Source organism: Erinaceus europaeus, chromosome 17, assembly GCF_950295315.1.
Source record: "Erinaceus europaeus chromosome 17, mEriEur2.1, whole genome shotgun sequence".
Lineage (NCBI taxonomy): Eukaryota > Metazoa > Chordata > Mammalia > Eulipotyphla > Erinaceidae > Erinaceus > Erinaceus europaeus.
The window spans coordinates 7,136,886-7,163,928 of record NC_080178.1 but is presented as its reverse complement, the minus strand read 5'-3'; the positions used below and the strand labels follow the sequence as shown (position 1 = coordinate 7,163,928).

The 27,043-nt window shown below is 55.8% G+C and overlaps 3 protein-coding genes across 10 annotated transcripts in view; 2 read left to right on the top strand and 1 right to left on the bottom strand.

Moving 5' to 3' along the window:
- Positions 1-13,233, bottom strand: part of P2RX3 (purinergic receptor P2X 3) — a 42,417-nt gene extending 29,184 nt beyond the window's left edge. The window contains exons 1-2 of one of the 3 annotated variants that reach the window (XM_060176233.1): positions 13,101-13,233; positions 8,108-8,238 (exon numbers count right to left, since the gene is read on the bottom strand). In XM_060176233.1, the coding sequence (XP_060032216.1) occupies positions 8,108-8,226 (119 nt within the window). In that variant the 5' untranslated portion in view covers positions 8,227-8,238; positions 13,101-13,233. Of the gene's footprint in view, positions 1-8,107; positions 8,520-13,100 lie in introns of those variants that run through there. The other 2 variants (XM_060176234.1, XM_007519465.2) reach the window with 2 other exon arrangements.
- A 172-nt stretch (positions 13,234-13,405) lies between these two features.
- On the top strand, positions 13,406-22,601 carry SSRP1 (structure specific recognition protein 1). The gene is made up of 17 exons (XM_007519463.3): positions 13,406-13,529; positions 13,926-14,048; positions 15,388-15,573; positions 16,373-16,478; positions 16,689-16,879; positions 16,956-17,186; positions 17,316-17,419; positions 17,512-17,640; positions 17,778-17,999; positions 18,410-18,482; positions 18,917-19,055; positions 19,188-19,233; positions 20,211-20,340; positions 20,733-20,903; positions 21,019-21,107; positions 21,684-21,870; positions 22,093-22,601. Exons 2-17 carry the CDS (start codon positions 13,995-13,997, stop codon positions 22,162-22,164), a joined length of 2,130 nt encoding a protein of 709 aa, XP_007519525.1. The 5' UTR covers positions 13,406-13,529; positions 13,926-13,994; the 3' UTR covers positions 22,165-22,601.
- An 828-nt stretch (positions 22,602-23,429) lies between these two features.
- TNKS1BP1 (tankyrase 1 binding protein 1) overlaps positions 23,430-27,043 on the top strand; it is a 28,958-nt gene continuing 25,344 nt past the window's right edge. The window contains exons 1-3 of one of the 6 annotated variants that reach the window (XM_060176204.1): positions 23,462-23,556; positions 24,511-24,636; positions 26,342-26,459. In XM_060176204.1, the coding sequence (XP_060032187.1) occupies positions 26,357-26,459 (103 nt within the window). In that variant the 5' untranslated portion in view covers positions 23,462-23,556; positions 24,511-24,636; positions 26,342-26,356. Of the gene's footprint in view, positions 23,557-24,510; positions 24,637-25,765; positions 25,989-26,341; positions 26,460-27,043 lie in introns of those variants that run through there. The other 5 variants (XM_060176206.1, XM_007519564.3, XM_016186626.2 and 2 more) reach the window with 5 other exon arrangements.

Here is a 27,043-nt window from a genome sequence, read left to right as displayed (position 1 = left end):
CCCTCCCTCTCCCTCTCCCTAACCTGGGTCACACAGATGACAAAGCAGAGCCCTGCCCAAGGGAACTAGCAATATTTTAACCAGCTCCATAAACCTATTTAAAATGGCGAAGAGCATGGGGGGGGGGAGATAGCATAATGGTTCTGCAAAAAGACTTTCGTGCCGGAGGAGGCTCTGAAAGTCCCAGGGTCAATCCCCTTCCCCACCAACATCCAGAAACCAGAGGTGGGCAAGTCCCACTCCCTCTCCCTCCTCTTTTTTTTTTTTCTCTCTCTCTCTCCCCTCTTCTCCCTCCTCTCTCTCCCTCTTCTCTCTCTCTCCCTCCTCTCTCTCCCTCTTCTCTCTCCCTGTTTTCCTCTCTCCCTCTCTCTTCTCTCTCCTCTCACTCCTTTTCTCTCTCCCTCCCTCTCTCTCTCTTCCTCTTCCTCTCACCTTCTTCTCTCTCTCTCTCTCTCTCCTTTCTTCTCTTTCTCCCCACCTCTCTCTCATCTCTCCAGCCCTGGAGCACAATTGCCCCACCCACAGTACTTAAGCAAGTTTTCAGCTGATGAGTAATTGTGAATCTCAAGTGTTTTTTAGCTACCAGGTTTCACTTTCCTTCCTTCCTTCCTTTCTTCCTCTGCCTTCCTTTCTTCTTTCTCTCTCTTCTTTTTTTTCTTCCTTCCTCCCTCCCCCCCCTTTTCCTTCGTTCCTCTCTTTTTCTTTCTTTTGCCAAAGCACTGCCCACCTTTGGTTTCTGGATGTTGGTGGGGAAGGGGATTGACCCTGGGACTTTAGAGCCTCAGGCACGAAAGTCTTTTTGCAGAACCATTATGCTATCTCCCCCCCCCCCCCATGCTCTTTTGCCATTTTGAATAGGCTTATGGAGCTGGTTAAATATTGCTAGTTCCCTTAGGCAGGGTTCTGCTTTGTCATCTGTGTGACCCAGGTTTCAGCCTGGCCCCTCACTGCACTGGGGAAAAGCTTTGGTGTGTTGTGATATTCTCTCTCTCTCTCTCTCTCATTCTTTCTCTGTCCCTCTCATCTTTTCTCTCTCCCTCTATCTTTCCCTCTCTCCTCCTTTTTCTCATTTCCCCTCTCTCCCTCTCCTTCTCTCTTTCCCTGGTTGTCTCACTGTCTGGAAAAAAAAAAAAGTCATCTGGGAGCTGTGAAGTCCCAATAAGAACAGCAACAACCCCAAACCATTTATTTATGAGAGGAGAGAGAGAGAGACAAAGAGACACAGAGAGAGAGAGAGAAAGGACACTTGCCACTGTGGCACACGTAATCAGGGGCTCAAACTCTAGACCTCATGCCTGAGTCCAGTCCTTTCTCCTCCCAGGTTGCTTCACTTTTTGTCACTGTTGTTCACATTACCGACAGGTTGAGCAATCAGACTGCAGCCGGCTACTAGGGACAGGGGCGGGGCTCAGAGGACAAGCAGGGCCTCACACGCACCGGGCCCTGGGTTCGAGCCCCACATCCCCAGTGAGACCACAACTCTCGACAGCTTTATCATCATCACTAGACTACAGAAGAGGAAACTGAGGCAGAGAACAGTGGTAGCTCACCAAGCTGGTGTATGGGTGGCATCCTAGGTCCAGCACCTCTGGGTGTGTCCTCTGAACTGGTTGCTGACCTCTGTAATAGCTCTCTCTCTCATTCTTTACCTTCTCTCTCTCTCCCCCCTCTTTTCTCTCTCCTCTCTCCCTCTCCATCACAGGGGTAGTAAGAGGGGATGATGTTTTCCAGATCAGGGACTCTGGGGGGTGGTGGCTGGGGGAGAGAAGTTCCCTGGGATTGAGAGAGACCACAGTCCAACATTCTCTCACATTCCCCTGCCCCATGGGGGAGAAGAGTCACAAGAGCTAGAATTCCCTCTCAGTGTTAAATAACAAATGGAAGAATTTCAGGGGCCCCCAAGGGGCTCCTGAGGATGTCATGGGGCAGCTGGAATGGGGAGGCTTCGTTTTCAGAATGAAGGGAGCCAAGCCTGTCCCTGGAGGGCAGCGTGGAGGAGGTGGTGCAGGACCGAGCTTTCAGTTCTTGGCAGTGACTCTGCGGCTCTGACTTATTATTATTATCATCATCTCCACTCTCCCCCAACCCCCCACCCTCCAGCGTGCGTTGCTGGTTTATTATTTATAGAGCGGAAGGAAGGCGGATGGCAGCTGGGTTGGCAGGTGGGCTGTGCCAGGAGGCTGAGCCAGTGTCCCTGCTCTGTCTGTCCCCCGCCCCACCACCCCCTACAGACAGGGAGGAGACAGGGAGGCGAGGCGAATGGGGAGCTTGTGAGAGAGCCCCAGCTACCAGCTCGTTTTGAGTTACCCATCCAGGACCAGGCCCTGACACCCTACCCCCCAATTCCCTGGAGAGGCACTTTGACACCCCATTTCCCGAAACAACAGTGCATTTTGACAGGGCTCTGAGGTGACTGGAACATAGAGACAAAAAGGAAGGTGACTTTCCTCTCTCTTAAACTATTTTTATTTATTTATTTATTTTTAATATTTATTTATTCATTTTCCCTTTTTGGGGCCCTTGTTTTTTGTTGTACTTGTTATTGTTATTGATGTCTTCATTGTTGGATAGGACAGAGAGAAATGGAGAGAGGAGGGGAAGACAGAGAGGGGGAGAGAAAGACAGACACCTGCAGACCTGCTTCACTGCCTGTGAAGTGACTCCCCTGCAGGTGGGGAGCCAGGGACTTGAACCGGGATCCTTACGCCGGTCCTTGTGCTTTGAACCACCTGTGCTTAACTCGCTGAGATACAGCCTGACTCCCTATTTATTTTTTACTGAATAGAGACAGAGAGAATTTGAATGGGGAGGGGGAGAGAGACAGAGAGACACCTGCAGTGCTGCTTCACCACTTGGGAAGCTTTCCCCCTGCAGGTGGGCACCAGGCAGTGGTGCACCTGGTTGAGCACACATGCTCCTATGCTTAAGGACCCAGGTTCAAGCCCTCGGTCCCCACCTACCTGCAGGGGGAGGGATGCAAGCAGTGAAACATCTGCAGGTCTCTCTTTCTTTCTCTCCTCTGTCTCCCTCTCTCAATTTCCCTCTCGGTCTCTATAAAAAAAATGAATAACTATTCAAAACAAATAAATCTATTTATTAGCACAAGAAAGAAGAAGGAGCAAGAACATCACATGTACCAGAGTACATCACATGTACCAGAGACCTTCTGGTACATGTGATGCCAGGAATTCAACTCCGGACCTCAGGCTTGATGGCTAGTCTACTGCGTCACCTCCCGGGCTGTTCTTTCTTTATTTAAAAAATAGCATTTATTTATTTATTTACTTATTTATTTTGGATTGAGACAGAGAGGGCAAGAGGGAGAAGGAGTGGGGGGAAGAGAGACAGAGACTTGCAACGCTGCTACACCACTTTGGAAGCTTCCCCACCCCACCCCCTTGCATTTGGGGAATGGGGGGACTTGAACCCTGGTCCTTTCACATGGTAAGGTGTGCGTCAACATCCCCCCCCAGGGTCTCTTGTTTATTTTATTATTTTTAAAAATTTTTTTAATATTTATTTTATTTGTTTATTCCCTTTTGTTGCCCTTGTTGTTTTATTGTTGTAGTTATTATTGTTGTTGTCGTTGTTGGATAGGACAGAGAGAAATGGACAGAGGAGGGGAAGACAGAGGGGGGGAGAGAAAGTCGCCTGTGAAGCGACTCCCCTGCAGGTGGGGAGCCGGGGTTCGAACCGGGATCCTTATGCCGGTCCTTTCTTGTTTATTTTTAAAGGACATATTTTATTGATTATGAGAGAGAAAATGATAGAAGATGTGCGTGTGGAGGGGTGGGCGGTGGCTCACTGGGTTAAGTGTGCATAGTACGAAGCACAAAGACCTGCTCAGGGATCCCAGTTGGAGCCCCCAGCTCCCCACCTACAAGGGGGAAGCTTCACAACTGGCAAAGCAGGTCTGCAGGTGTCTGTCTTAGAAAAAAATGGCTTCCAGGAGGAGTGGATAACCCTGGAGGTGAGAGAGAGAGGGAGGGAGGAAGGGAGAGAGGGAGAGAGAGAGAGAGAGAGAGAGAGAGAAACTGTTCAGCTTTGTTCATGCTTGACCTCATGCAGAGATCCTGAGTTTCAGGTATACAAGCTCTACAGCTGAGTCCTGTTCCCCTCCCTGCCCCCCCCTTTTCTCTTTTAACTAGACTGTCTCCCCACTTTTAACTGCTTCATGTGCTGAACTTCTAGAGCAGGTCTTAAGCGAAACTGCAACTTAGGAAGCCGGGAGGTTTGGCAAAAGGAATGTGAGCAAGGGAGGAGAAAGGCAGAGAGAGCTGCGGGTGTCAAGCCCCCCCCCCCCCCCCCCCCGCCACCTTGTCCCTTCCCAACCCCCAAAGCCACTAGAGATCTTTCTGGTGGGTGGAGGGAGGCATCTAAGGGCTGGGGTGCTCAGGGAACCCTCCTCACCCTGGCCACCCCCTGCTCCTTCCTCCCCCATGAAACCCTGAGAGGGGAATGGACTCTAGGAAGTCCCATGTGAGACTGGGGTCCCCATGTGAGAGGCTCTAGCTGAGCACTGAGCCCTCTGCGCACTGGGGTGACCCAGGAAATGATGATAAAGTGGTATAGACCACAGCTGAGCAGTGGTTGAGAGAGAGAGAGAGAGAGCAAGCAGCAGGTCAGCTGGAAATGGCTCAGAGAAACCAGTTAAGTGAACTTGAGCAACTGGTCTACCTCACCTGACTGCCTAGAGATCTAAGTATTAGTTTTAACACTACAGCCGCACCTCTCCCTCTCCCTCTCCCTCTCCCTCTCTCTCTCTCTCTCTCTCTCTCTCTCTCTTTCCCACTGATTCCTAACAGAGGTTTCTGCTCCTACTTGGATCCCCCCCCCCAAACTCCAACTCCCCAGCATTTCAGTCAGAGAACTGCCCAGATAAGACAGCTTTGCCTTTGTCTTGTATTTATTGGATAGAAACAAAGAAATCAGGCTAGAGAAGTAGCACAGGAGTTCTGCAAAAAGACTCCCATGCCTGAGGCTTCCAGATCCCAGGTTCAAGCCCCGGCACCACCATGAGCAGTGCTCTTGTCTTTTTCTCTTTTTGCCATCTCTGTCACTAAAATGAACAAATAAACTTAAAAAAAAGAAAGAAAGAAACAGAAAACGAGAGGGAAGGAAGAAACAGGGGCAGAAAGACACCTGTAGCACTTCTTCACCTCACTCAGAGCTCCTCGCCCCTACAGGCGGGGTCTGGGGGCTTGAACCCTGATCCTTGCACACTGTAATGTGTGCTCCTTACCAGGGGAGCCACCATTCTGCCTTACTTGTTAATTTTTTATAGTAAAGTTTTATTTGTTAATGAGCAAGCGAGAAAGCCAGAGCATCACTCTGGCATGTGGGATGCCTTCTATTGAACTCAGGACCTCATGTTTGAGAGTCTAACACTTTAACCACTGTGCCATGCCCTAGATTGGCAGATTCACTTATTTAATGAGGGCATCTGTGATGCTGGGGCTCAAAGCTGGTACTGTCTATATTATGAGTTCCTCAACCTGCCCCAAGTCAGATCTCAGCATGTCTCTCTTCCCCCCCCCCCATGATTTGATATTGATTTACAAAATTATGAGTTAACAGGAGTATAATCCCACACCATTCCCTCCATCAGAGTTCTGTGTCCCCATTCCCTCCACTGGAAATTTCAGTGGTTCTCCCAAGGTCACAGGTATGGGTTGACTATTATTCCTATGACTATCTATATTTATATGTATTTACTTTTTTATTCTATGCTCATAACTTCTCTAAGTCACACCTACTACATCCTCTTTTTCCCTCTTCTCTCTCAGGGTCTTGGTGGAATTGGAGTTCAGAGCCCTTTGGTCATCTTCCCCTAACATTTCTCTCCTTCTTGCCTTTATCTCTTATCTGATGCCAGCCCCTCCCCACCCACCCCCTATCCATTCCTTTTCTGCACAAAACCGAGATCTCAGATGGTGAGGTAGGTCCAGACTGTCTACACTCCCCCATGGCTCCCTCTGCGCCCCTGAATAACTGTCCATCCATCCACCCCCACCCCCAGCCCCATCTGCCAGGCACCTCCCCTCTGCAGAGCTGGGCTTCTCTGTCTCAAACCTTTTCCTTTCCATGCTCCTGCACCTGTCTTCCTCCTAGCCTTCTTCCCAGCCCAGCTTGGCCATCACATCTCCAGAAAACCTCCCTATAGTGCCTGAGTCAGACATCTGCAGCCCAGCCCTCCTAGCGGCTTTGAACCCTGAGCCATGACTGTCCCTTTCCCATCAATGGTTGTTATTGGATGGATGCCTGTGTCCCACTTGCTACCTTCCTTGGTCCCAGGTGCTAGATGCATGGCGAGGGGCTGAAGGCAACTCTAATGGACAGGGATGTTGGGGGAGGCTGAGCCGGGGGCAGCAGGGGGAGGAGGGCTGGGCATCCAGTGCTGCTGATGTAACTGGAAGGAGGTCTCCATGGGGAGCTGTCAGCTGGGAGACGGATGGGCTGAGAATCAAGATGTAAAGGGTTAGAGCTGCTCCTGCCGGCTTTAGCTCCTGTGGGGGGTGGGGGTGGGGGGCCAGGCCCTGAGCATACTGGGAGTGGCTAGGATTGTGGGGTGGGGGTGGGGGGCTGTACCTGCCGGCCCAGAAGCCCACCGGCTCTGTCCTGCTCCGGTCTGCCTGCATCAGCCAGGCTAGGAAGATACTTGGGCTGCTTTTTACTGTGGTTGTAGCCACAGACCATGCTGTGGCTGTTCTATGAGCACAGAACATTCAAGAAGCAACTTGCAGCCAGTGCCCTGCACCTCAAAGTGGCTTGCTGATGCCCCAAGGGTCAGCAGGAGACAAAAGGCCTTTGGCTGGCTCACCACACGAGAAAGTCTTCTGTGGGTGTGACAATGACCCGCAAGAATGTAAGAAGCTATTCTGTCTCCCTGACCGTTCCGCTGTCTGCTCCTGGTCCTTTGTATGGTGGCTCTAAGAGAGCTAGAGGCTGGCGGCTGGCAGATGGTTCACCAGTAGTGCACTGTTACTGTGAGCAAGGACTGAGGTTCAAGCCCGCAGCCCCCACCTGCTGGGAGGAAGCTTCCCAAGAGGTGAAGCAGTGCTGTGGGTACCTCTGTCTCTTTTTTTCTTTTTTACATTTATCAATCTTTATTTATTGAATAGAGACAGCCAGAGATCAAGAAGGAAGGGGGAGATAGGGAGAGAGACAGACACCTGCAGCCCTACAGCACCACTTGCAAAGCTTGTCCTCCTGCAGGTGAGGACTGGGGGTTTGAACCCGGGGGGTCCTCGCACACTGTAACATGTGCGCTTAACCAGGTGTGCCAACACCCAGCGCCCCTCCTTCCTTCTCTCTCTCGGCCTTTTACTATCGATTTCTGTCTGTCTTAAAAAAAAAGAAATAGAAGATAGCGTCCATGCTTTCTGACAAAGGGAACGTTTCCGAATTCTTGTGAATTTACCTACACCCCCCCCCCACTTCAAAAGTGCCACCTGTCTCTTCACCATCGGCCCGTTTCTCTGTCCCCTGTCCCCTCCCCCTCTTCCATCCAGGGACAGACCCCCTTCCCCACTTGATCCCCTGTTTCAATAGCAGGAGCCAATCCTTCCACAGCTCTCCCCCTGCCAAGAGAGGGGAACCCCCCCACTCCAGAGTACCTCTTCTGTTTCCCCTTCCACCTTCCACCAGGTCAGCCCATTGCTGTGCCCTAAAGCCTTTCCCTGCACCTTTCTTTCTGAGACACTCACTCACCTCTCCCCACCCGCAGAGTTGTCACAGGAGAATGGGAAGAAGTGTATGTGAGTATGTGTGTGTGGGAAGGGTCCCCCTAATCCTGTCCTGCTGGAGGGCAGTGTGAGGACAAGGACCCCACTCTTGATGATGGAATCTGCATAGAAACCACTCATCTCTGTGAACTGGGTGAACTGGGACCAAAAACTCAGCTGGGACTCCATCTCCCAGGGTGTGTGGGTGGGGGTGGAGGGGCAAGGTGGGGGTGGGAAGCAGAACCAGCCTTAGGGATGAGAACAGGCACAAGGGATGAACAGGCATAGGAGGGAACAGGCACAGGGGATGGGAGTTGGGGTAGGGAGAGACAGCAACAGGGCAGGGCACCCTCCTTCCCACTCCCGGGCCCCCCTGGACTCACCCCACGAAGTAGGAGATGATTAAAAGCTGCACAGCTCGGTTGATGATGCCAATCGTCCAACTCTTCACCACCACCGACTTGGTGGTCTCGTAGGTGAAGAAGTCCGCCACGCAGTTCATGCTGCCGGGGCTCTGGGAGGGTGTGTGTGTGGGGGGGAGTAGGTGGTGGACACCCAGAAGGCACCCAATGGCGGCCTCTGGAGGGAGTGGTCCTCCAGGACTTGGAGGCAGAGATGGGGAGGCCTGGAGGGGGTCGGGGCAGCTGAGAGGGGCTGGAGGAAGCAGGAAAGGGTGGGGTGCTGTTCCTTGAAGTCAGGGAGGACCCTAGCGCAGGGTCCTGGGCTGGTTCTGCTCTTGACACTCCAAGCTGCCAAGAGGCCAGAGGCAGGGCAGAGGGACCCCCCCCCTTTTTGTTCGTCTCCACCCCACTCCCCGGTGATGTCACGGCAGGGGTGGGGTCTCCGATCCAGGCTCCTGATTGCCTGAGATGCAGCTGGCCAGGCCCTGGGGACTCTCCTGTTTGATCGGTGCTCTGGCTTCTCTGGCTTCTCGGCCTTCTCTGTCCCAGGGCACCAGCTGCTTGTGTCTTCAAGCCCCTGGCAATGCCCCAGCCCCCCAAGAGCCTGTCCCTGTGGAGCAACCCCCCCCCCCCCACTCACCACCACCACCACCACCACCACCACCACCACCACCACCATTCCAGCGCCTTCTCTAAACCCTCAGTTCTGTTGTCATTTTTCTCCCTCCCCCCAGATGGAGGGTATTTCTAGAACATTCCTCTGGGTCTCCTGGCGAGGGGCTGGACACAGTCACTAGTTTACTTTTTTTTTTTTTTTTGGTTATCTTTATTTATTTTTTGGATAGAGACAGCCAGACAAAGGGAGGGAAGGGGGTGACAAAGAGGGAGAGGGAGAGACAGATACCTACAGTCTTGCTTCACCACTTGCAAAGCTTTCCCCCCACAGATGGGAAGACCTGGGACTTGTACCCAGGTCCTCGCACACTGTATAACATGTGCACTCAACCAGGTGGACCTCCACCACCACCCCTCACTAGTTCCCAGTTTCTCCCCGTGTCTCTACCTTCACTGGTATTATCAGACTAGGGGGATTTTTATTTTTAGAGATGTACTTTATTTTTTTTTTCATGAGATAGAATTTACACATATGAGAGAGAGAGAGAGGGAGAAGGGGAAAGGCTATTTTAGTCCTTGCATTAGTGATATTGGATGGGTGACCTGAGGCAGCCAAGTCCTACACTCTGCTAGCTCAGCTACTACTGGGGTTACCACACTGGGGATTTGGGGGGAGGTTATTTTTTTTGTGTGTTACTGTCCTGAACTATTTTTCATTTTTATTTATTGAGTAGGGAGAGGGAGAGAGAGAGAGGGAGAGAGAAGAGAGAGGAGAACACCAGAACATCACTCTGGTACATGTGCTGTCAGGAGTTGAACTCAGGACATCATGATGCCAAGTCCAACGCTTTATCTGCTGTGCCACCTCCTGGACCACACTGTCCTGGACTTTGCTTGCATATCTAAATGTTTGATTACTTCTGGGAGCTTGAGGTTGTTTTTCCACCTAATCCACTGGTTCAAGTCCTACATGTACTAAATCCTGTTGAATTTCTGTGGCCAGAGAGACAGTTGTGATGGCCAGGACACAGGGGACAGAGACGTGAGGTAGGTCTGAGAATGACAGTGCATCTCTCTCCTTGTCCACTATACTGGGGTGAAGCCAGGGGCCTCCTGTAAAGGACATAAGGCCAAGAAATCTCCTTTCTTGCTGGGATAGCCTGAGGGTACTTCTTCCCGAGCTAGTGCTCTCTGGCTTGGAGAGAACTCCACTGGAGCTGATCTAGGCTGCTGCGTGGGAGAGGGATCAGGAACTCGTGCAGCACTAACTTCGCAGGAGATACACTCTGGAACTCTCGGAGCCGGAAAGCAATTTCCAAGTGTCTTTAATCAGAAGAGCAGCTGTTTTTATACTCTCCAAGTAGGGTGGAAACAGGATGTGATATAGAGAGGGTGGAGAGAAAAGTGACTGGTGAAAATCAGAGTGTGACAAGGAGAGGATCAGGGTGTGACAAGGAGAGGGGGTGGAGCAGGTGAGAATTCTACCACTAAACCACCGGTGCCCTGGAGGGAGTGTGGTGCTTTATGTAAATGTAAAAGTGATTTATGTAAATAGACCAAAGCTTTGAATGGGATTAAATTTATCCCTATATAGGCATATGGTTAAGCAGAAGCCAGGGGGAGCTGGTATACTATCCAACACTTTCTTTCTCTCTTTCTTTCTTTTTTTTTTTCTTTTGCTAGAGGATGAGAGACAGGAGAGAGGTAGGGAGATAGAAACAGAAAGAAGGAGAGATGCCTGCAGCACCTAGGTCCTTGCTCATGGTATCATGTACACTCTACTGAGTGCAGACCTGCAAATTCATGTGTTTATTATTTATGGTAATGTGTGCACTTAACCAGGTACACCGCCATCCACCCACTCCCTTTATAAAGATACATCGATTAAAAAAATTTTTTTTAAATCTTTATTTGTTTATTAGAGACAGCCAGAAGTTGAGAGGGAAGAGGGTGATAGAGGGAGAGAGACAGAGAGAGACACCTAACAGCACTGCTTCACCACTTGCAAAGCTTTCTCCCTACAGGTGGGCATCGAATTCAGGTCCTTGCACTTTGTAACATGTGCGCTCAACCAGATGTGCCACCACCCGGCCCCAAAGATACATTTATTTATTTATTTATGAGAAAGAGATGGTGAGAGAACCAGAGTGTCACTCTGGGATGTGTGGTGCTGGGGAATCTATCAATAACTCAGGACCTCTTGCTTGAGGATCCAGTGCTTTATCCACTGCTCTGCCTTCCAGGTCACAGGCAAGAGAAATCTTTAAGGCAGGGGAGACAGCATAGTTGTTATGCAAAGAGACTTTTATGCTTGAGGCTCCAAAGTCCCAGGTTGAGTCCCTCACATCACTATAAGCCAGAGCTGAGCAGTGCTCTGGAAAAAAAAAAAAAAAAAAGAGAGAGAGAGAGAAAAAAAAAAGAAAAGAAAGAAACTTTAGTGTGTATATTTTGTCCAGGGCTGGCAAGGTAGCTCACTTGAGAGGGAGCCTGTTTGCCATGAAGAATTCCCAGGTTTAAACCTTGTTCCCACTACACTGCGGAAAGGTTTGGTGTTCTGGTGTTTTTCTCTCTCTTCTGTCTCTTTCTTTTTTCTTTATTGCCTCCAGGGTTATGGCTGGGGCTTGGTGCCTGCACTACGAATCCATGCTCATGGTGGCCATTTTCCCCGTTTTTGTTGTCCTTGTTGTTGCTATTATTATTGTTACTGCTGTTGTAGTTGTTGGATAGGACAGAGAGAAATTGAGGGAGGAGGGGAAGACAGAGAGGAGGAAAGAAAGACAGATACCTGCAGACCTGTTTCACCGCCTGTGAAGCGACTCCCCTGCAGGTGGGGAGCCAGGGGCTCAAACCTGGATCCTTAGGCCGGTCCCTGCGCTCTGCGCCACCTGCGCTTAACCCGCTGTGTTATCACCTTACCTCCTTCTCTTCTTTTTTGTTCTATTTTATTCTTATTTATTTATTGGATAGAGACAGAGAGCAGTCCATCGGGAAGGTTGAGATAAAGGAGAGAGACACCTGGAGCCCTACTTCACCACTTGTGAAGCTCCCCCCCCCCGCAGGTGGGGCCTCAGAGATTGACAATATAACATGTGCTTTGCCAAGTGTACCACCGCCCGGCCCCCCTCTCCATCTCTTCTGTTTGCTCAAGTCAGTCTCTCTGGCTACCTTGACCGTAAGAACAACAACAAAATTCTGTCCTCACCCAGAATGTAGATTATCAACCGTTCCAGGAGAGTGGGTGTGATTCTGACAGAACACTAGACATTTAGGCTCTAGTCTGAGGCTTGGCTGCCAACTCAGAGAGAGAGAGAGAGAGAGAGAGAGCCTGAGCAATTCCGACAGCTTCATCTCCAGTTTCTGATTTCGCCAGAGGTACTTTTGGACTATTGGTGTGTGTGTGTGTGTGTGTGTGTGTGTGTGTGTCCGGCCTCTCTGCTCTCCCAGGCTGATGTGATTTGCAATCAGTCCTGGTTCGAAGGTGAACCTGACACCCTCACTTGAACTTGATACTGCAGTTTGCCAGCCTCTCCCAGGCCAGCCCAGCCCAGCCCTGCAGTTTGTGGGGTGGGCGGGGTACAGACAGGCAGTGTGAGCTCATTTCCAAAAGTATCCCATCCCTTAGGTGGGTGGGGGAAGAGAATAGAATAGCTATGCAAATGACTTTCACGCCTGGTGCTGCAAAGGTCCCAGGTTCAGTCCCTGGCACTACCATCAGCCAGAGCCGAGAAATGCTTTGGTTAAAAAAAAAAAAAAAAAGAGAGAGAGAGAGAGAGAAATTAAAAAAAATAAAAGGTAATGCCAAAATATTCCGTCCCTAGAGACATGTGACAGTGGCACTCACCCTTGCAGGCGGCAGGAGAGATGACTTCTCTCTAGTTCTCTAAATTTTCTTCCCCCATTGCTCCTGGTATAAGGCAAAGGGACACCTCGCTTCACTGCACACAGCAGCCAGCTTTATTTTATTTTTTAAAAAATATTTTTATTTATTCATTAATGAGAAATGATAGGAGAGAGAGAAAGAACCAGACATCACTGTGGTACGTGTGCTGCCAGGGATTGAACTCAGGACCTCGTGCTTGAGAGTCTAGTGCTTTAGCCACTGCGCCACCTCCCGGACCACTTGTTGTTGTTGTTGTTATTATTATTCTTATTTTACCAGAGCACTGATCAGCTTTAGCTTATGGTGAGGGGGGGGAGTTGAACCTGGGATTTTGGAGCCTCAGGCATGAGAGTCTCTTTGCAGAATCATTATAATGTCTACCTCCGCCCAGTTTATTTATCTAAATTATTTCATAAATTCTGATAGAATCAGAGAGAGAACCGGAGAAGAAAAAGAAAAAAAAAAAAAAAAGACACCTACTTCACCACTTGTGAAACTCCCTCACCTCCCTGTATATGGAAGCCCGGGGCTTGAACTCGGATCCTCGCGCATGACAACTGGTGCCCCTTCTCTCCGCTGAGCCCCTGCCTGGTTTCAAAGAGCCCCACGCGCTCGCGGTTCCCGCCGCCCTAAGGGCCACGTGGGTGGTACCCAGAACCGTCCCGCCTCCCTCCCGGGCCTCCAAGGAGGCGGCGCTCTAGACGCCCGTCTCGTTGGCGAGCCGCCCCCCCCTCCCCTTGGCGTCGCTCTAGCCGGCGCGTCATCTCGATCGTCCGTGCGCGACTTCCGGTGGCGGGACGCGGGGCCGCGCACGCGGGAAAAAGCTCCCCCGGCCCCCGTGCCCCCGCCCCCCCCCCCCGAACTCCGGCGTCCCCCAGCGCTCGGGTCTCGAGGGTGCAGCCAGAGGAGGTGGGTGCTCGCCGTCCCCCGGGCCCCGACAGGGATGGACCGTTCCGAGTTCGAACCCCGCGGGCGGCGGGCGAATCCACTCCGCGGCGGGCGGGGGGGTTTCCGGAGACCCGCGGGGAGGGTGACCCCCTGCGCGCCGAGCCGGGTGGGAGCGGACGGGCCCTGGGCTCCGGCAGCTCGTTGCCATGGCGCTGACCGGGGCACCCCGAGCGGGTGTCGCTCTCCGGCCGGGGAGTGAGCGCCGCTGCAGGCCCGGGGGTCCGGTCCGGGTCTCTGCGGAGCCCCGCCTGCAGTGGGTTCCGCCGCGTGGGAGTTCCGGGCTCAGCATGGGGAGTGGGGCGGGGGTGCTGCCCTCCTGGCTGTCTCTCCCACGCCGGGGTCTCTTGCTTCCTCTAGGATTGAGAGCCTCCGCCACCCAGAAGTTGGGGCCCGGCTCCCGCTGGAGCCAGCCAGGTGCCAGTCAGCATGGCAGAGACGCTGGAGTTCAACGACATCTACCAGGAGGTGAAGGGGTCCATGGTGAGAGAGAAGAAGGGCTGCAGAGGGAGGGAGGGAAAGGGAGGGGGGCGGGAACAGAGCCTTTGCATCGTTAACCAGAGCTTGCTTGGGTGCTGCTGCTGCTTTGTAAAAAGGATCTGGTGCACTTGACGTTTCCCGGGATAAGAGACAACAGTGGGAGAGAGAGAGAGAGAGAGAGAGAGAGAGAGATGGAGGATATCTCTGCAAGACCCAGGACCTTAGCCTGGATAGGGACTCTGCTAGTTCAGTTCATGTGCCCACTTCTTCTTCTAGCGTTTGCCCTTCTTCCGTAGCCAGTCAACAGCATCAGGTTGAAAGCTGTCAGGAGCTGCTTGTTGCTGGCTTTGAAAGTGACTGGGATCCATGTGGATTCAGTCGGCTAGGAAGGATCGTCAGTTTCCCCAATGAATGGGGACTCACGGGATGCACCCCGAGAAGGTCGATCCAATGCATCCCATGTTCCCACTGAGGACATGCAACAGCCATGAGTCAGGGTGAAGGGAGAGAGAGACAGACAGACAGACACCTCCCCTTCCAAGGGTCGGACACAGGTTTGGCTAGAGAAGAATGTCAAGAGAACACCCAGGACAGACGGGGCGGTTTCTAAAATTCATCCTTGACTGGGTTCCGGAGCAAGGTCTCTGCAGACGTGCAGTTGAGGGTAAAAACTCAGGCAGTTTGTTTTAATTATCTCTATTTAAAGATAGAGACGGCCAGAAACGGGGAGGAAAGTGGAAGGTAGAGAGGGAGAGAGACACCTGCCGCACTTCTTTACCGGTCACAAAGCTGTCCCCCTGCAAGTGGGGACGGGGGCCTCGAATCTGGGTCACTGCACAGCGTACGTGCGCACCACCACCCGGCTCCACTCGGGCTTTTCATAGGCTTCCCGAGGGCTTTGGAATAAGCTTCCCCCCCCCCCCCCACACACACACAAAAAGGTTCTTTCTTTGTTCAGAGGCCCTTTTGTTCTCCACCCCTCTTTATACACATCACACACACCCGGGCCAGGTTCCCACTGGTGAGGTTACCTTGTTGATCCTCCTCCCACTCGGTCCGCGCAGCACGAGGACTCCCGTGTTCCCTGCCCTGCGCCAATGCAGCGAGTCCGGGTTCCACGTGTGCAGACTCGGTGTCAACAGAGTGTCGGTGCTTCTCCTCAGCATCCCCCGTGCCCTGGCCTAGCCCTCAGCAGCCAGGATTAGAATCTGGATTCTGTGGGTCCTTTTCTCCCCGATGGACCCTCCCTGCGTCAGCATTGCTCTGCTCTCTGGGTGCTGGGGTGGGTCTGTATCTGATAGGCATTGGGGGGGCCGGGGGTGTTCGTCTGTCCTTCCAACAGAACGACGGCCGGCTGAGGTTGAGCCGCCAAGGCATCATCTTCAAGAACAGCAAGACGGGCAAGGTGGACAACATCCAGGCTGGAGACCTGACGGAAGGCATATGGCGCCGCGTCGCCCTGGGCCACGGGCTCAAGCTGCTCACGAAGAACGGGCACGTCTACAAGTATGATGGCTTTCGAGAGTCGGTGAGCCAACCCTGTCCCCCACGCCCCCCTCTTTACTGAGCCACCGTTACCTTTTTCCCAGAGCCCTGCTTGGCGGTGGCTGACGGTGGTGTTGGGCATTGAACCTGGGACCTTAGAGCCTCAGGCCTGAGAGTCTTTTTGCAGAACTGCTGTGCTCTCTCTCTCTGTCCACATCTTTTGGTGCTCTTCTCTGTGCCAACCACATGATTGCAAGTCTGCATTCTCTAGAGCAAGGGCATTGAAGCCTTTTTAAAGGATTCAACGTTGTGGTTTAGGTGTTAAAAGGGGGGTTGGCGTGGGGGGTAGATAGCATAATGGCTATGCAAAGAGACCCTGGTGACGAGGCTCCAAACTCCCAGGTTCAAACCCCCACCACCCCCACCACCATCTTAAGAGAGCTCCAGAAAACCACAGGAGTTAATTTGCACCTTGGCTCCAGGAGATTTTTTTGGTTAGAACTTCTGGTAGTTTCTGCCGTGTCACTGACCATGTGTTTCTTTGGGTTTTTCCATTTCTGAGCACCTTGTGCCAAAGACTAAACCCAGTTTTCCTTTCCACGTTCTTTATCTAAAGCCACACCTACAAGAAGTGAGAGGCCGTTGTGAGACACCCCCCCCATTAAGCTGTCATTTCCCCCTGTAGCCTGAGGGCCAGTCCCCCAGAACAGCTGACTCAGTAGGTTTACAGCTGAAAGCCCAAGACAGCAGGGGGTTTTCAGACACAGGACACTTGGGTCTGTGCCAAGCCCCCCATCCCACCCCCCATGCTTACTGGGATCGTTCTTTCTCCCCACTCACAGGAGTTTGAGAAGCTCTCAGACTTCTTCAAGGCTCACTACCGCCTGGAGCTGATGGAGAAGGATCTCTGTGTGAAGGGCTGGAACTGGGGGACCGTGAAGTTCGGAGGTGAGTTTGGGGTCACGGGTTTGACGTCGTCCGGTTCTCTCACCGCCGCTGTCTCTGGCTCCCTGTCAGTTTGTAGCTCACCACGTACTGGGGAGCAGCAGAACCTCGGGCCCCCGCGCTTGGTCTTGGGGACACGTGCGGGTACCGGGCCCCGCGCCCTCCTCCAGTGTGACAGAGGGAGCCTGTGCCCTGACGAGCCCTTCCCCACAGGGCAGCTGCTCTCCTTTGACATCGGGGACCAGCCCGTCTTCGAGATTCCCCTCAGCAACGTGTCCCAGTGCACCACGGGCAAGAACGAGGTGACATTGGAGTTCCACCAGAACGACGACGCGGAGGTCTCGCTCATGGAGGTGCGCTTCTACGTGCCCCCCACCCAGGAGGACGGCGTGGACCCCGTTGAGGTGAGGCCTCCCCAGGGACCCCCTGAGCCGGCCCCCGCGGGCCACCAGGGGACCCTCGAGCGCTTGCCTTTTGCAGGCCTTTGCCCAGAACGTGCTGTCGAAAGCAGATGTGATCCAGGCCACCGGAGACGCCATCTGCATCTTCCGGGAGCTGCAGTGTCTCACTCCCCGCGGCCGCTACGACATCCGCATCTACCCCACCTTCCTGCACCTGCATGGCAAGACCTTCGACTACAAGATCCCCTACACCACCGTGCTGCGGCTCTTCCTGCTGCCCCACAAGGACCAGCGGCAGATGTTCTTCGTGGTACGCACGCGGGAGCCACCGGAAGTGCCTGGTCTGGGGCTCGGTGTTCGCTGGGCACCATCCTGTGGGTCACCGCCTGGTCCATCACCTCCTAAGGTCTCTCCTCCCCCCCGCCTCCCCCCCATGCAGATCAGCCTGGACCCCCCCATCAAGCAGGGTCAGACCCGCTACCACTTCCTAATCCTCCTCTTCTCCAAGGACGAGGACATCTCCTTGACTCTCAACATGAACGAGTGAGTCTCCTGGGCAGTCGGGGGCAGGCAGGAGCCCGTGAGATGCTGGGAGGCAGTGCCGCTGACCCGTCTCCCCCCCTCGTCCCCCGTAGGGAGGAGGTGGAGAAGCGCTTTGAGGGGCGGCTCACCAAGAACATGTCGGGGTCCCTCTATGAGATGGTCAGCCGGGTGATGAAAGCGCTGGTGAACCGTAAGATCACGGTCCCAGGCAACTTCCAAGGGTGAGTCCACAGGTGCTGGCTGACCCAGGGCTGTCTCCTCAAGTGGGAAAGCGACCCACCCCTCAGAGGCCGGGCAGTGGCGCTCACTCGAGGGCCCGGGCACAGGGCTCGATGCTGACGGCCGTGCACCCTGCCAGGCACTCGGGGGCCCAGTGTATCACCTGCTCCTACAAGGCCAGCTCGGGGCTGCTGTACCCGCTGGAGCGCGGCTTCATCTATGTCCACAAGCCCCCCGTCCACATCCGCTTCGACGAGATCTCCTTCGTCAACTTTGCCCGAGGCACCACCACCACGCGCTCCTTCGACTTTGAGATTGAGACCAAGCAGGGCACGCAGTACACCTTCAGCAGCATCGAGAGGTGAGTGAGTGAGTGAGTGAATGATGGCTCCCGGGCGAGCTGGCCCTCCTGCTCCACTCCCCCGTGACAGAAGTGCTTCCTCTCTCCTGGAGTGAGCTTGGTCCCTGAGGACGCAGCAGCTAATGCTTGTTGGGGTCTGAGGCTTTCCGGACACCTTCACACTTAAGTCTCACATTACCCGGTGGAGTAGGAGGCACTGGCCCCTAGAAAGACGGAGCACCCCCACGGTGTGGCCTGCAGGTGCGGCCAGCGCTCTGGAGAGGCTGGCCAGTCGGTTCTCCCTGTCTGTCCTCCATGGTCTCAAGCCATTGGGCCAGATGGTTTGGTCTCGAACCCCAGGCCCGACGGCCTGTCGTTAGCCCTGCGGCATCAGGATGTGCTGTCGGGTAACGGGGTGCCTCTCCTTACAGGGAGGAGTACGGGAAGCTGTTTGATTTCGTCAACGCGAAGAAACTCAACATCAAAAACCGAGGCCTGAAAGAGGTAGCTCTCTCCGCGGATGGCAAGGGCCGGCCTCTGTCCCGTTCTCTCTGAAGAGGGCGAGGGGCGGGGGTTTTCTGGCTTCCTTTTCACTCTCTGTTCTTTTCTCACCCTTATAGAAGAAAGCGGTGCGTGCGTATGGTCCTTCTCCCCCCCACCCCCCGTGCAGGTTTCCGTAGAGTCGTGGTGCATGGCCTTTGAGCAGCCTGCAGCCCCTCAGGAGCCCCTGTGGGGCTGAGGGAGGGAGGGGCTTGGACTAACCCACTGGCAGGAAGTGCCCAGCACGCTGGCCGTGTGTGGACAATCTGGCCCCAGGCTTCCCTGGGGGCCACCGCTCTGACCTCACTCTCGGGCCAGGGTGGGGAGTGCTTGTGTGTGCAGGGCTCCCGGCTTCCCCCGGCCGAGCTGGCCCTCACGCCGGTTCTCCCCCCGCTTAGGGCATGAACCCCAGCTACGACGAGTACGCAGACTCCGATGAAGACCAGCACGATGCCTACTTGGAGCGGATGAAGGAGGAGGGCAAGATCCGCGAGGAGAACGCCAACGACAGCAGCGATGACTCAGGAGAGGAGACGGGTGGGTGGTGGGCCAGCTTGGGCCCCAGGTGCTAGGTGGGCGTGGGGCTGCCCCTCCCCCTCCCCTGTGGACAGGGGTGGGCTTCCACCAGGCAAAGCTGATGCTTCCTGTTTGCTCTCTTATTCTTTTCAGATGAGTCATTCAACCCAGGTGAAGAAGAGGAGGACGTGGCAGAGGAGTGAGTTTGGGTTCTACTTGGTGGGGGTGATGCAGCTTCAGGAACCGGGATTCTGGGCGTTTCTCAGGCGACAGTGTTAGCAGCTGACCCAGGGAGGTGGCGTCTGGGAGGCTGCCAGGGGTCATGTGGGTGCACGGCATGGGGTGAGACCAGGCCTTGGTGGGAGCTGTGGGCAGTGGAGGCCCAGTGTGAGCTAGGGGCCCCTGGTCAGTCCTTGAACTTGTCACCTCACTACAGGCAAGTGTGAGCAACATCTGGTCACCAGTGCCTGAAACATGCCTCTGACTCCAGTAGGACAAAAGGGCGTCTTACCAGTAGTCCACATAGATGTGCGACTTCCGATTCCCTCAGTTTACCCAGGGTTGCGGGGGTAGGGGCTCAAGAGCTCTGGGCCTTTTTCTCAGAACAGCAGTGGACAAGGGTCACTGCCCTTTCCTGCCAGCCAGAGATGCCCATACCCACCCTTAGAGCCGGCAGGTGGGGGCTGGGGGTTCCCAGCCGTGAAGCGGGGGCTCTCCTTGACTGTTGGCCCAGTTGGGAGCGGATGTTGGTGGCAAAAGCTAGGGAGGCGTCCACAGTAGCTCACCAGTTCCCCTTGCCTCGAGCTTCGTGAAGGCCAGGGAGCAGAGATGTGTGGAGAGGCTTGGCAGCATGTGGTGGCCCTCGAGGGAGCCCCACACAGGTCAGACGGGACTGTTAACCCTATGGCTGCCTGCTGGGTTGAGTTGAAGTTGGTCTCCCCTCCCCCGTTTTCAAGAGAAAAAACTGAGCTTGTTTGATGAAGACACTTAACTCCAGAGAAACGGTGGAGTGTGGCCGAGGTGGCCCTGCTGTCGCTGGGAGCGTGGGGAGAGAGCTGGGCCGGGGCGGATGCGACCCAGCAGAGTAGCTGCAGCCCACTGAGTGGTGGACTCGCCACTGCTGTGGCCTGTCTGCGCCTCGCTCCGGGCCTGAGCATAAGCCCCACTCCTCGGCAGGTTCGACAGCAACGCCTCTGCCAGCTCCTCCAGTAACGAGGGCGACAGTGACCGGGACGAGAAGAAACGGAAACAGCTTAAGAAGGCCAAGATGGCCAAGGATCGAAAAAGTCGCAAGAAGCCCACGGAGGTGCCGATTCTCCTCTAGACCGGGAGGGTGTTGGGGAGGCCGCCCCCTGCCTTGGACCCCTCTCCCTGGGCCCTGCTGGGTGGTTCTTCCGGGGCTGATGGGTGGACCTCCAGTGGTTACGGCCTGGAGGGTTCTCTGTTCGGCCTTGAGATAAACCAACTCCTGGGAAATCTGCATGAGGAGACAGGCCAGGGGCCCCCTGGTGTCAGGCACTGGGGTGCAAAGAGCTGGAAACTGGCTTTGCCTTTGGGGAGCTCTGGGGAGGCTGGGTGCCACCGAGCCCTCCCTGTTACTGATTATTTGGCTAACTAAATGGTCCCAACAGTTCCCTTGGGAGATGGTGGGGAATCTGTGGGAAGTAGGTGACTGAAGGTGTCTGGGTTCTGACATAGATGAAGAAGGGCAAAGACCCCAACGCCCCCAAGAGGCCCATGTCCGCTTACATGCTGTGGCTCAACGCCAGCCGAGAGAAGATCAAGTCGGACCACCCTGGCATCAGCATCACGGATCTCTCCAAGAAGGCAGGCGAGATCTGGAAGGGCATGTCCAAAGAGAAGAAGGAGGTGAGCTGAGCGTCGCCAGGGGCCGGCGGTGGCACCTGCTGTCAGTTTTGCCCGCCGTAGGGGAGAGGTCTCAGTTTTCACTCTCCTCCTCCCCACGTGTGTCCCTATGGACTAGGAGTGGGATCGCAAGGCCGAAGATGCCAGGCGGGACTATGAAAAGGCCATGAAAGAATATGAAGGGGGCCGGGGTGAGTCATCCAAGAGGTGAGTTGAGTACAGGCAGGAGCTGAGGGTTGGGATCAAGGAACACAGCTGTGCCTCTGACTGCGGCGGTGGCTGCACACCGCCCGTGTCTGGGAAGGTCACAGGGTCGACACCACCATTTTCCTAGAGGGTTGGTTTTATTGGAAGATCTGAATGAGAGTTAAGAGTTAATTTTATGGGCGAGAAACCAGAGCACTGCTCTGTCATCCCATGTCGGGGGTTCAAATCCCAGGGTTTATCCCCGCAGGGAATACAGGCTGCCTGCCGGTGCCTCTTGCCAGCTGCTACCCAAACTTGTTACAGAGAACAGGCCGTGGGAATTTTCCGAGATAAAGATATGAATTGCTTGTAAGGCTGCTTCAGGCCATGACTCCTGCTCCTTGAGGTCATTCCAGCTCAGACCTCTCCCAGTGGGCATCTGGGACTGAGCAGGCCAGGCTGCCTCTTCACAGTTTGGGAGAAGTGGGCAGGGTGGCTGGGATTGTGGGGCTGGGGAAGCTGAAAGAGGTTGGACCTTGAGGGTAGGAGAACCTGCAGGCACAGCCCTCCTCCCCCCTTCCCCTCTTGCTGACCCAGGGACAAGTCAAAGAAGAAGAAGAAAGTCAAGGCAAAGGTGGACAAGAAGTCCACGCCGTCCAGGGGCTCCTCATCCAAGTCTTCCTCAAGGCAGCTAAGCGAGAGCTTCAAGAGCAAAGAGTTCGTGTCCAGCGATGAAAGCTCTTCCGGAGAGAACAAGAGCAAAAAGAAGAGAAGGCGGAGCGAGGTACACCGGGCACAGGGGATGGCGTCAGCTGTTGGGGTGTCTCCGGGCCAGGGTTGTGGTTGGGCAGAGAGGTGATAATGGGGAGGTGATAACGGGGGTTCTGCAGGCAAGGGCCCCAGCTTCAGCTGGCATAGGGAAGGCAGGCAGGCAGGCCCTTCCACAGTGGCTGTGAGGACAGCCAGGGCTCAGATTCTTTCCACTTAAGAAGTGTTTGGTCTTCAGGACTCTGAAGAAGAGGAACTGGCCAGTACTCCCCCCAGCTCAGAAGACTCGGCATCGGGATCTGACGAATAGAGACGAGGAGAGTTCTTGGCTTGCCCTGTCAAACCCCCCTCCCCCCAGTCTCCCTGCTCGTGTTTTTGGTACCAGTCTCATCTGAAACGCAGTCCTTGGACTGACTCCCTGCCATCTGAAGGGGCTTTCCTGTAGCACGCACTTGGCTGGAGCGGCAACGGAGGCATCCCGCTCTGCTGCCTCCCAACGATGGCGCCTTGGCGCTGGGGGCAGAGACTGCGCGGGAGGCAGGGCGCTGCAGGGTCCAAATCCCCCTCCTCTCTCGACCTTAGGGGTACAGCTGCTGCTTGTCCCGTTCACGTTGCTGTGGCCAGGCTTATGCAAGGCCGGGCCTGTAAGCTCCTCACTGGAGCCTATTTCTACATTTATTTTGTATTTCTGGTCTGTGGAAAAAAAATAAATCAGCATTTAATAAAGCGAACTGACTTTGGAAACCATGTCCTCTCCTTTCTTGGTGTTTACCCACTGCTCCGAGTGGGCAGGCTCTGCTGGCCAGCCGGGAAGCGAGTCTCCAGGTACGGCCTGTGCTGTTCCCGGCCAGACAAGCATTGGCTTTTACCCGCTGCTGCAGTGGGCCACCTGAGAGTGTGGAAATGAGAGCTGATCTGATTAGGAGGTCTGGCATCACAGCCTCACTCCATTAGAAGCAAAGGGAGGGGAGGCAGAGCCTCAGCCACCACCCCCCCTCCCGGTCAGGGGTCTTCCAGGCCTGGAGAAACTAGATCTGATTGAATCAGGATGGTCCCGCCTGCTGGCTACCTGGGTCATGAAAACCTGAGCCCGGGAGCTGGGGAGACACAGGGCTGGGAGGGGTAGTGGGGAGGGGGTACCGGGCAGGTGTGGAGTATGGTGTGCGCAGCCCGCTTCTGGGAGGGAAGGCGGGCACTGAACCTGGGGCCTGGGGAGGTGACGAGGAAGGTGCGTGGCCAGTCTCTGCACGTGGGGCGGCCTCCTTGCAGAGCCGCTCAGGTGCCCGCCAGTCCGCCAAGGCTACAGTCTTTCCAGCTGAGACTCTATGGTGCCACAGTCTATAGGCCTCTGGGGGGAGGGGAGGTCCTCTCTAGGCCCTCGTCTCAGTGGCCATTTTGGCGGAGTGCTCTCACTCTGTCGCCGAATTGCGTCAGTTTTCGCCCGCTCAGGAGTCTGGGGCGGGACCCTCATTTGCAAAACTCATGAATATTTGAGTGCCGGGGCGCGCTCATTTGCATACGGCCAGGCCCAGTGCCTCGCCAGGGGCCGCTCCCGGCTCCGGCGGATCATGCATATTCATGAGGGAGGCGGGACGGGGGCGGAGCTCGGCAGGCCGGTCCACTTTGGCTGTGGCGGCGGCGGCGGCGGCGGCGGGGGAGACTCAGCCGCGTCTGGGCGCAGAGCCGGATCCCCGGGGAACGCGTGAGTGCGCGGGGGCGGGGTTGCACGCCGAGGGTGCTTTGCAGCCCGGACCTCAGGGTGCGGGGTGGAGGGGGGGAGTACCCAGAAAAGTTTGCCGGGGCGTGGACAGCTGGGGGCCCCGAGAACCGAGGGCGCTGGAGCCGCCGAGCCCCGAAGAGCGAGGGGGGGAGGGGGGCATGGGGGCAGGGGGAGGGCTTGAGGCGGGGCCGGGGGCGGGCGGAGCGGCCGCGGGGTCTCCCCCATCCTGCACCCTGGGGTCCCCCCTCGGTACGCCTGCTCCCCCACCCCGCCGGCGACCCCAGTCCCGGGGCTGCGTGCTCGCTGCCCCGCATCCCGCGCGCGGAACCGGGGGGGGGGGACTCGCTCCGGGCTGTTCCGTCTGCCCGCTGCCCTCCCGCCTCCGCCAGCCAGTTCCCGCGCCCCGGCTCCCGGCCCGAGACCTTAAACCTTATTTATTTTTTTGGAGGGGGAGGTTTGGACTAGGGGGACCCCGCTTGCTCCGTCGCCCCTCTAGCGCTAGGCTCTGGCTGGGGCGTGCAGGGGGGGCGCTGCTCCGCCGGCCAACCCCCCCCCCCCAAATGCGCCAAATGCTGCTTTGCATCCGGCTTTGCTCATTGGGCCTTCTCGCCTGGGCCCCCACCCGCCCATCTTCTCATACACACACACCCCCGTGGAGGAAGCGGAGCCCCCCCATTTCCTTAGTGCATCCCCTCATCCTTGCAGAGGGGCCCCCAGCAGGCTTCCAGGTGAACCGGTGCGAGGGTTCCGGGCCTGGCCCTCCCCCTCACCCTCATTTGCAACCACCCACACTGTGTCCGTTGGAATAATATTCAAGGACAAGGAAACAATCTCCTCCGTGTGTGTGTGTGTGTGTGTGTGTGTGTGTTTTAATTGTGTTTTTTTCCCCTCTCGTGTGCCCCTCCCCCATGCACACTTGGACTGGCTCCGGCACAGTTTTCCTCCCACCCACAGCCAGCTTGCTCCCTGCTTGTCACCGACCGAGGGATCCGCAGCCCCGGCTTTCTCCTTCCCTCTCTCCCCCTCCCCCCAGATTCTTTCCCATCTGGGGCAGGGTCGAAGGTGAGGGCGAATGGGTGGGTTTCTGCAAAGCTTGGGCCACTTTGGGGACCTGGAAAGCAGGCGGTGGGTGGGTGGGTGGATTGCGGGGGAGGGGGGGACCCCCTTAGCAGGGTGGAGAAGCTGGGCTTGTCCTACCCCGAGGCTTTGCATACCAGGAGATGCGAGTCCAACTCTTCCTGGGCAAAAACTGCGGGGACCCAGGGGGGTGGGTGGGAGAGCTAGTGGGTGGGCTGGCACCTCAGCAGCCAGGATGGGAACTGAGGAGGTGGCCGAGCAGCTGCAGACAGGTGACATGATGCCGCCCCCCCCCCCGGGGGGGGGGAGGCGATAAAAAAGAAGACTGGAATGCGGGCTGGGCAGCCCTGTGCTGGGGAGGGGGGCCAGGCAGAGGGAGGGGAAGTGGTTACCAGGTCGTGACAAGTCGGGTCGGGCACCTCCTAAGGGACCAGGTAGTCTGCATGCCCCATTTTTCAGATTGGGGAAACTGAGGCTTCGAGTTGTGAGTACCGCTTACCCACCGCTAGGAAAATTCTTCGGGATCCTGATTGATCCCCGTTTTAGGCCAAGGTGTGGGGACACCAGTTTGTTCGGCTGTGAGTTTATTAGGACCCCGGTTGAGTTTCTTCTGTCCACTCCCAACCCCAGGCCGCCCCCCCTCCCCCCGACTCCCGACTCCCACCCATGGCACCTTTGAGTAGGCTGTGGTGGGCCTACCCTGCCGGGACTGGAAAGGGGAAGCCCCCAGGGAGTTCTCTCCCCCCCCCTGCAGCGGCCCCACCCCCCGGATGTTCCCAGGCCGCGTCCCATTCTCCCAGCCCCTGCCCGGCGGCGGCTGCTCCTCCTTCCTCTTGGCGAAGCTTGGAAATCCAGTGGGAGGCCATTGCTATGGCAACAGGACTAGGCCCTGCTGGCTTTACCTCATCAAATTCCAAGCCGAAGCCAAAGCGATTGAGAAATTAAAGGGGGGAAAAATGCATTCCAGATGTTTACTTTTTATTCCTTATTTTTCCGTGTTTGGATGAGACAGCTCCGATAGAGGGGAGGGAATGGGGCAGGGATGGGAAGGGAGGGAGGGAGGGAGGAGGGAGGGGGGTGGGGAAAAGGCCGAGGGAACCACTCCCAGCTGCTGGAGGGAGGGGGCGAGTTAGGAGGGGAGGGGAGCGGGGAAGGGGGAGGCCGGGCGGGCTGCAGGGTGGAGCTGCAGGTTGGGGTGGAGCGGGTTTTTCCCGTCTTCTGGTAGGTGATTCAAGGGTAGCCTTCAGACTGGCGGCCCCTCAGGCCCTGAGTAGTTAAGAGTAGGCACCCCCAGACAGGCCTCTCTTCAGACCCAAGGGGTGTCTCCCTTGGGAAGGGTAAGTGAGGGTGCTGGGGGTGAGGGACAGGGGAGTCAGGCAGACGAGGGAGCAGTGGGTGCCCTCCCCCCCAGGCTCCAGGACGTGAAGGCAGGTCGGGGGACTGAGTGGGAGGGTGATGGGGGCAAAGTTATACTGGGGAGGGGTGGGGTCTTCTCTGCTCCCCTCCTGAAGTTCCTTCCTGCCTCACAAGTCTTAAGGCCTGTTCCCTCACTTCCCCGGGCTGGGCCGGCCAGGCTCCTCCTTCCAACCCCCAGGGCCCTGGCCTGCTCCCTCCCCCCCCCCCCTCTCTCTTTTTCCTCCCTGGGTTTCTCATGCCCTCCTTCTCTGCCTTTTCCTTCATTCTCATGCAGGTCCGGCCACAGGTGATGAAAGTGGTCACTCTCAGGGACAGTGTGGCCATGGCTTCCCCAGCGCCCCAGGAGACGGAGGAGGAGCTGGTGTCTGCTGGCCCTGAGCCAGGTGAGCCAGGTACCTATGGTGCTGGGTGGGGCAGGGAGGAGCAGAGGTTGCACCCTTTTTTCTTTGGGGGAGGGGGCAGGTGAGTGATGGCGGGGAGAGGAGTACCGGATGTGCTGGGGCAGTTTAGACTGTTGGCCACCTCACCCCCCCCCCCCAAGTAGTTTTGTGCAGACTGATCTTCCAGATGTTTTAGGCTCAAGCTATATGCTTGACGCAGGACACAGAGACCTTGAGGGGAAGGCAGGATGCATCTATCTGTGGGGGCTCGAACTTGAGACCCCCCTGGCTCCCGGTCTCAGCTCCTTGCTGGGACTGAGCTGCATGGTTGGTGACACTGGGCTCTGGTAGAAGGGTTGTGGCCATGAGGAATTCTGAGATCTTTGATTTGGCACTCCACTGCCTTATATAGAAGGTTTCTCTCTCTCTCTCTCTCTCTCTCTCTCTCGTTCTGTTTGTGTGTTTGCCTTCTGTTTGGCTTGGGTCAATATTAAGTTTACATTCCTGGTCACACAGCCCAGATGACTATGGAACTGGCCAGAGGGTGCCCTGAGGGGGGGAGAAGGGGTGGTGACAGAATGGGGGAGCTCCGCTGG

Bases quoted from the DNA above. Each gene is read 5' to 3' on its own strand.
- SSRP1 (XM_007519463.3), top strand. From the start codon at position 13,995: ATGGCAGAGACGCTGGAGTTCAACGACATCTACCAGGAGGTGAAGGGG. The intron at 17,187-17,315 runs GTACGCACGCGG...CCCCCCATGCAG, and splicing joins AGCGGCAGATGTTCTTCGTG to ATCAGCCTGGACCCCCCCAT. The intron at 20,904-21,018 runs GTGAGCTGAGCG...CCTATGGACTAG, and splicing joins TGTCCAAAGAGAAGAAGGAG to GAGTGGGATCGCAAGGCCGA.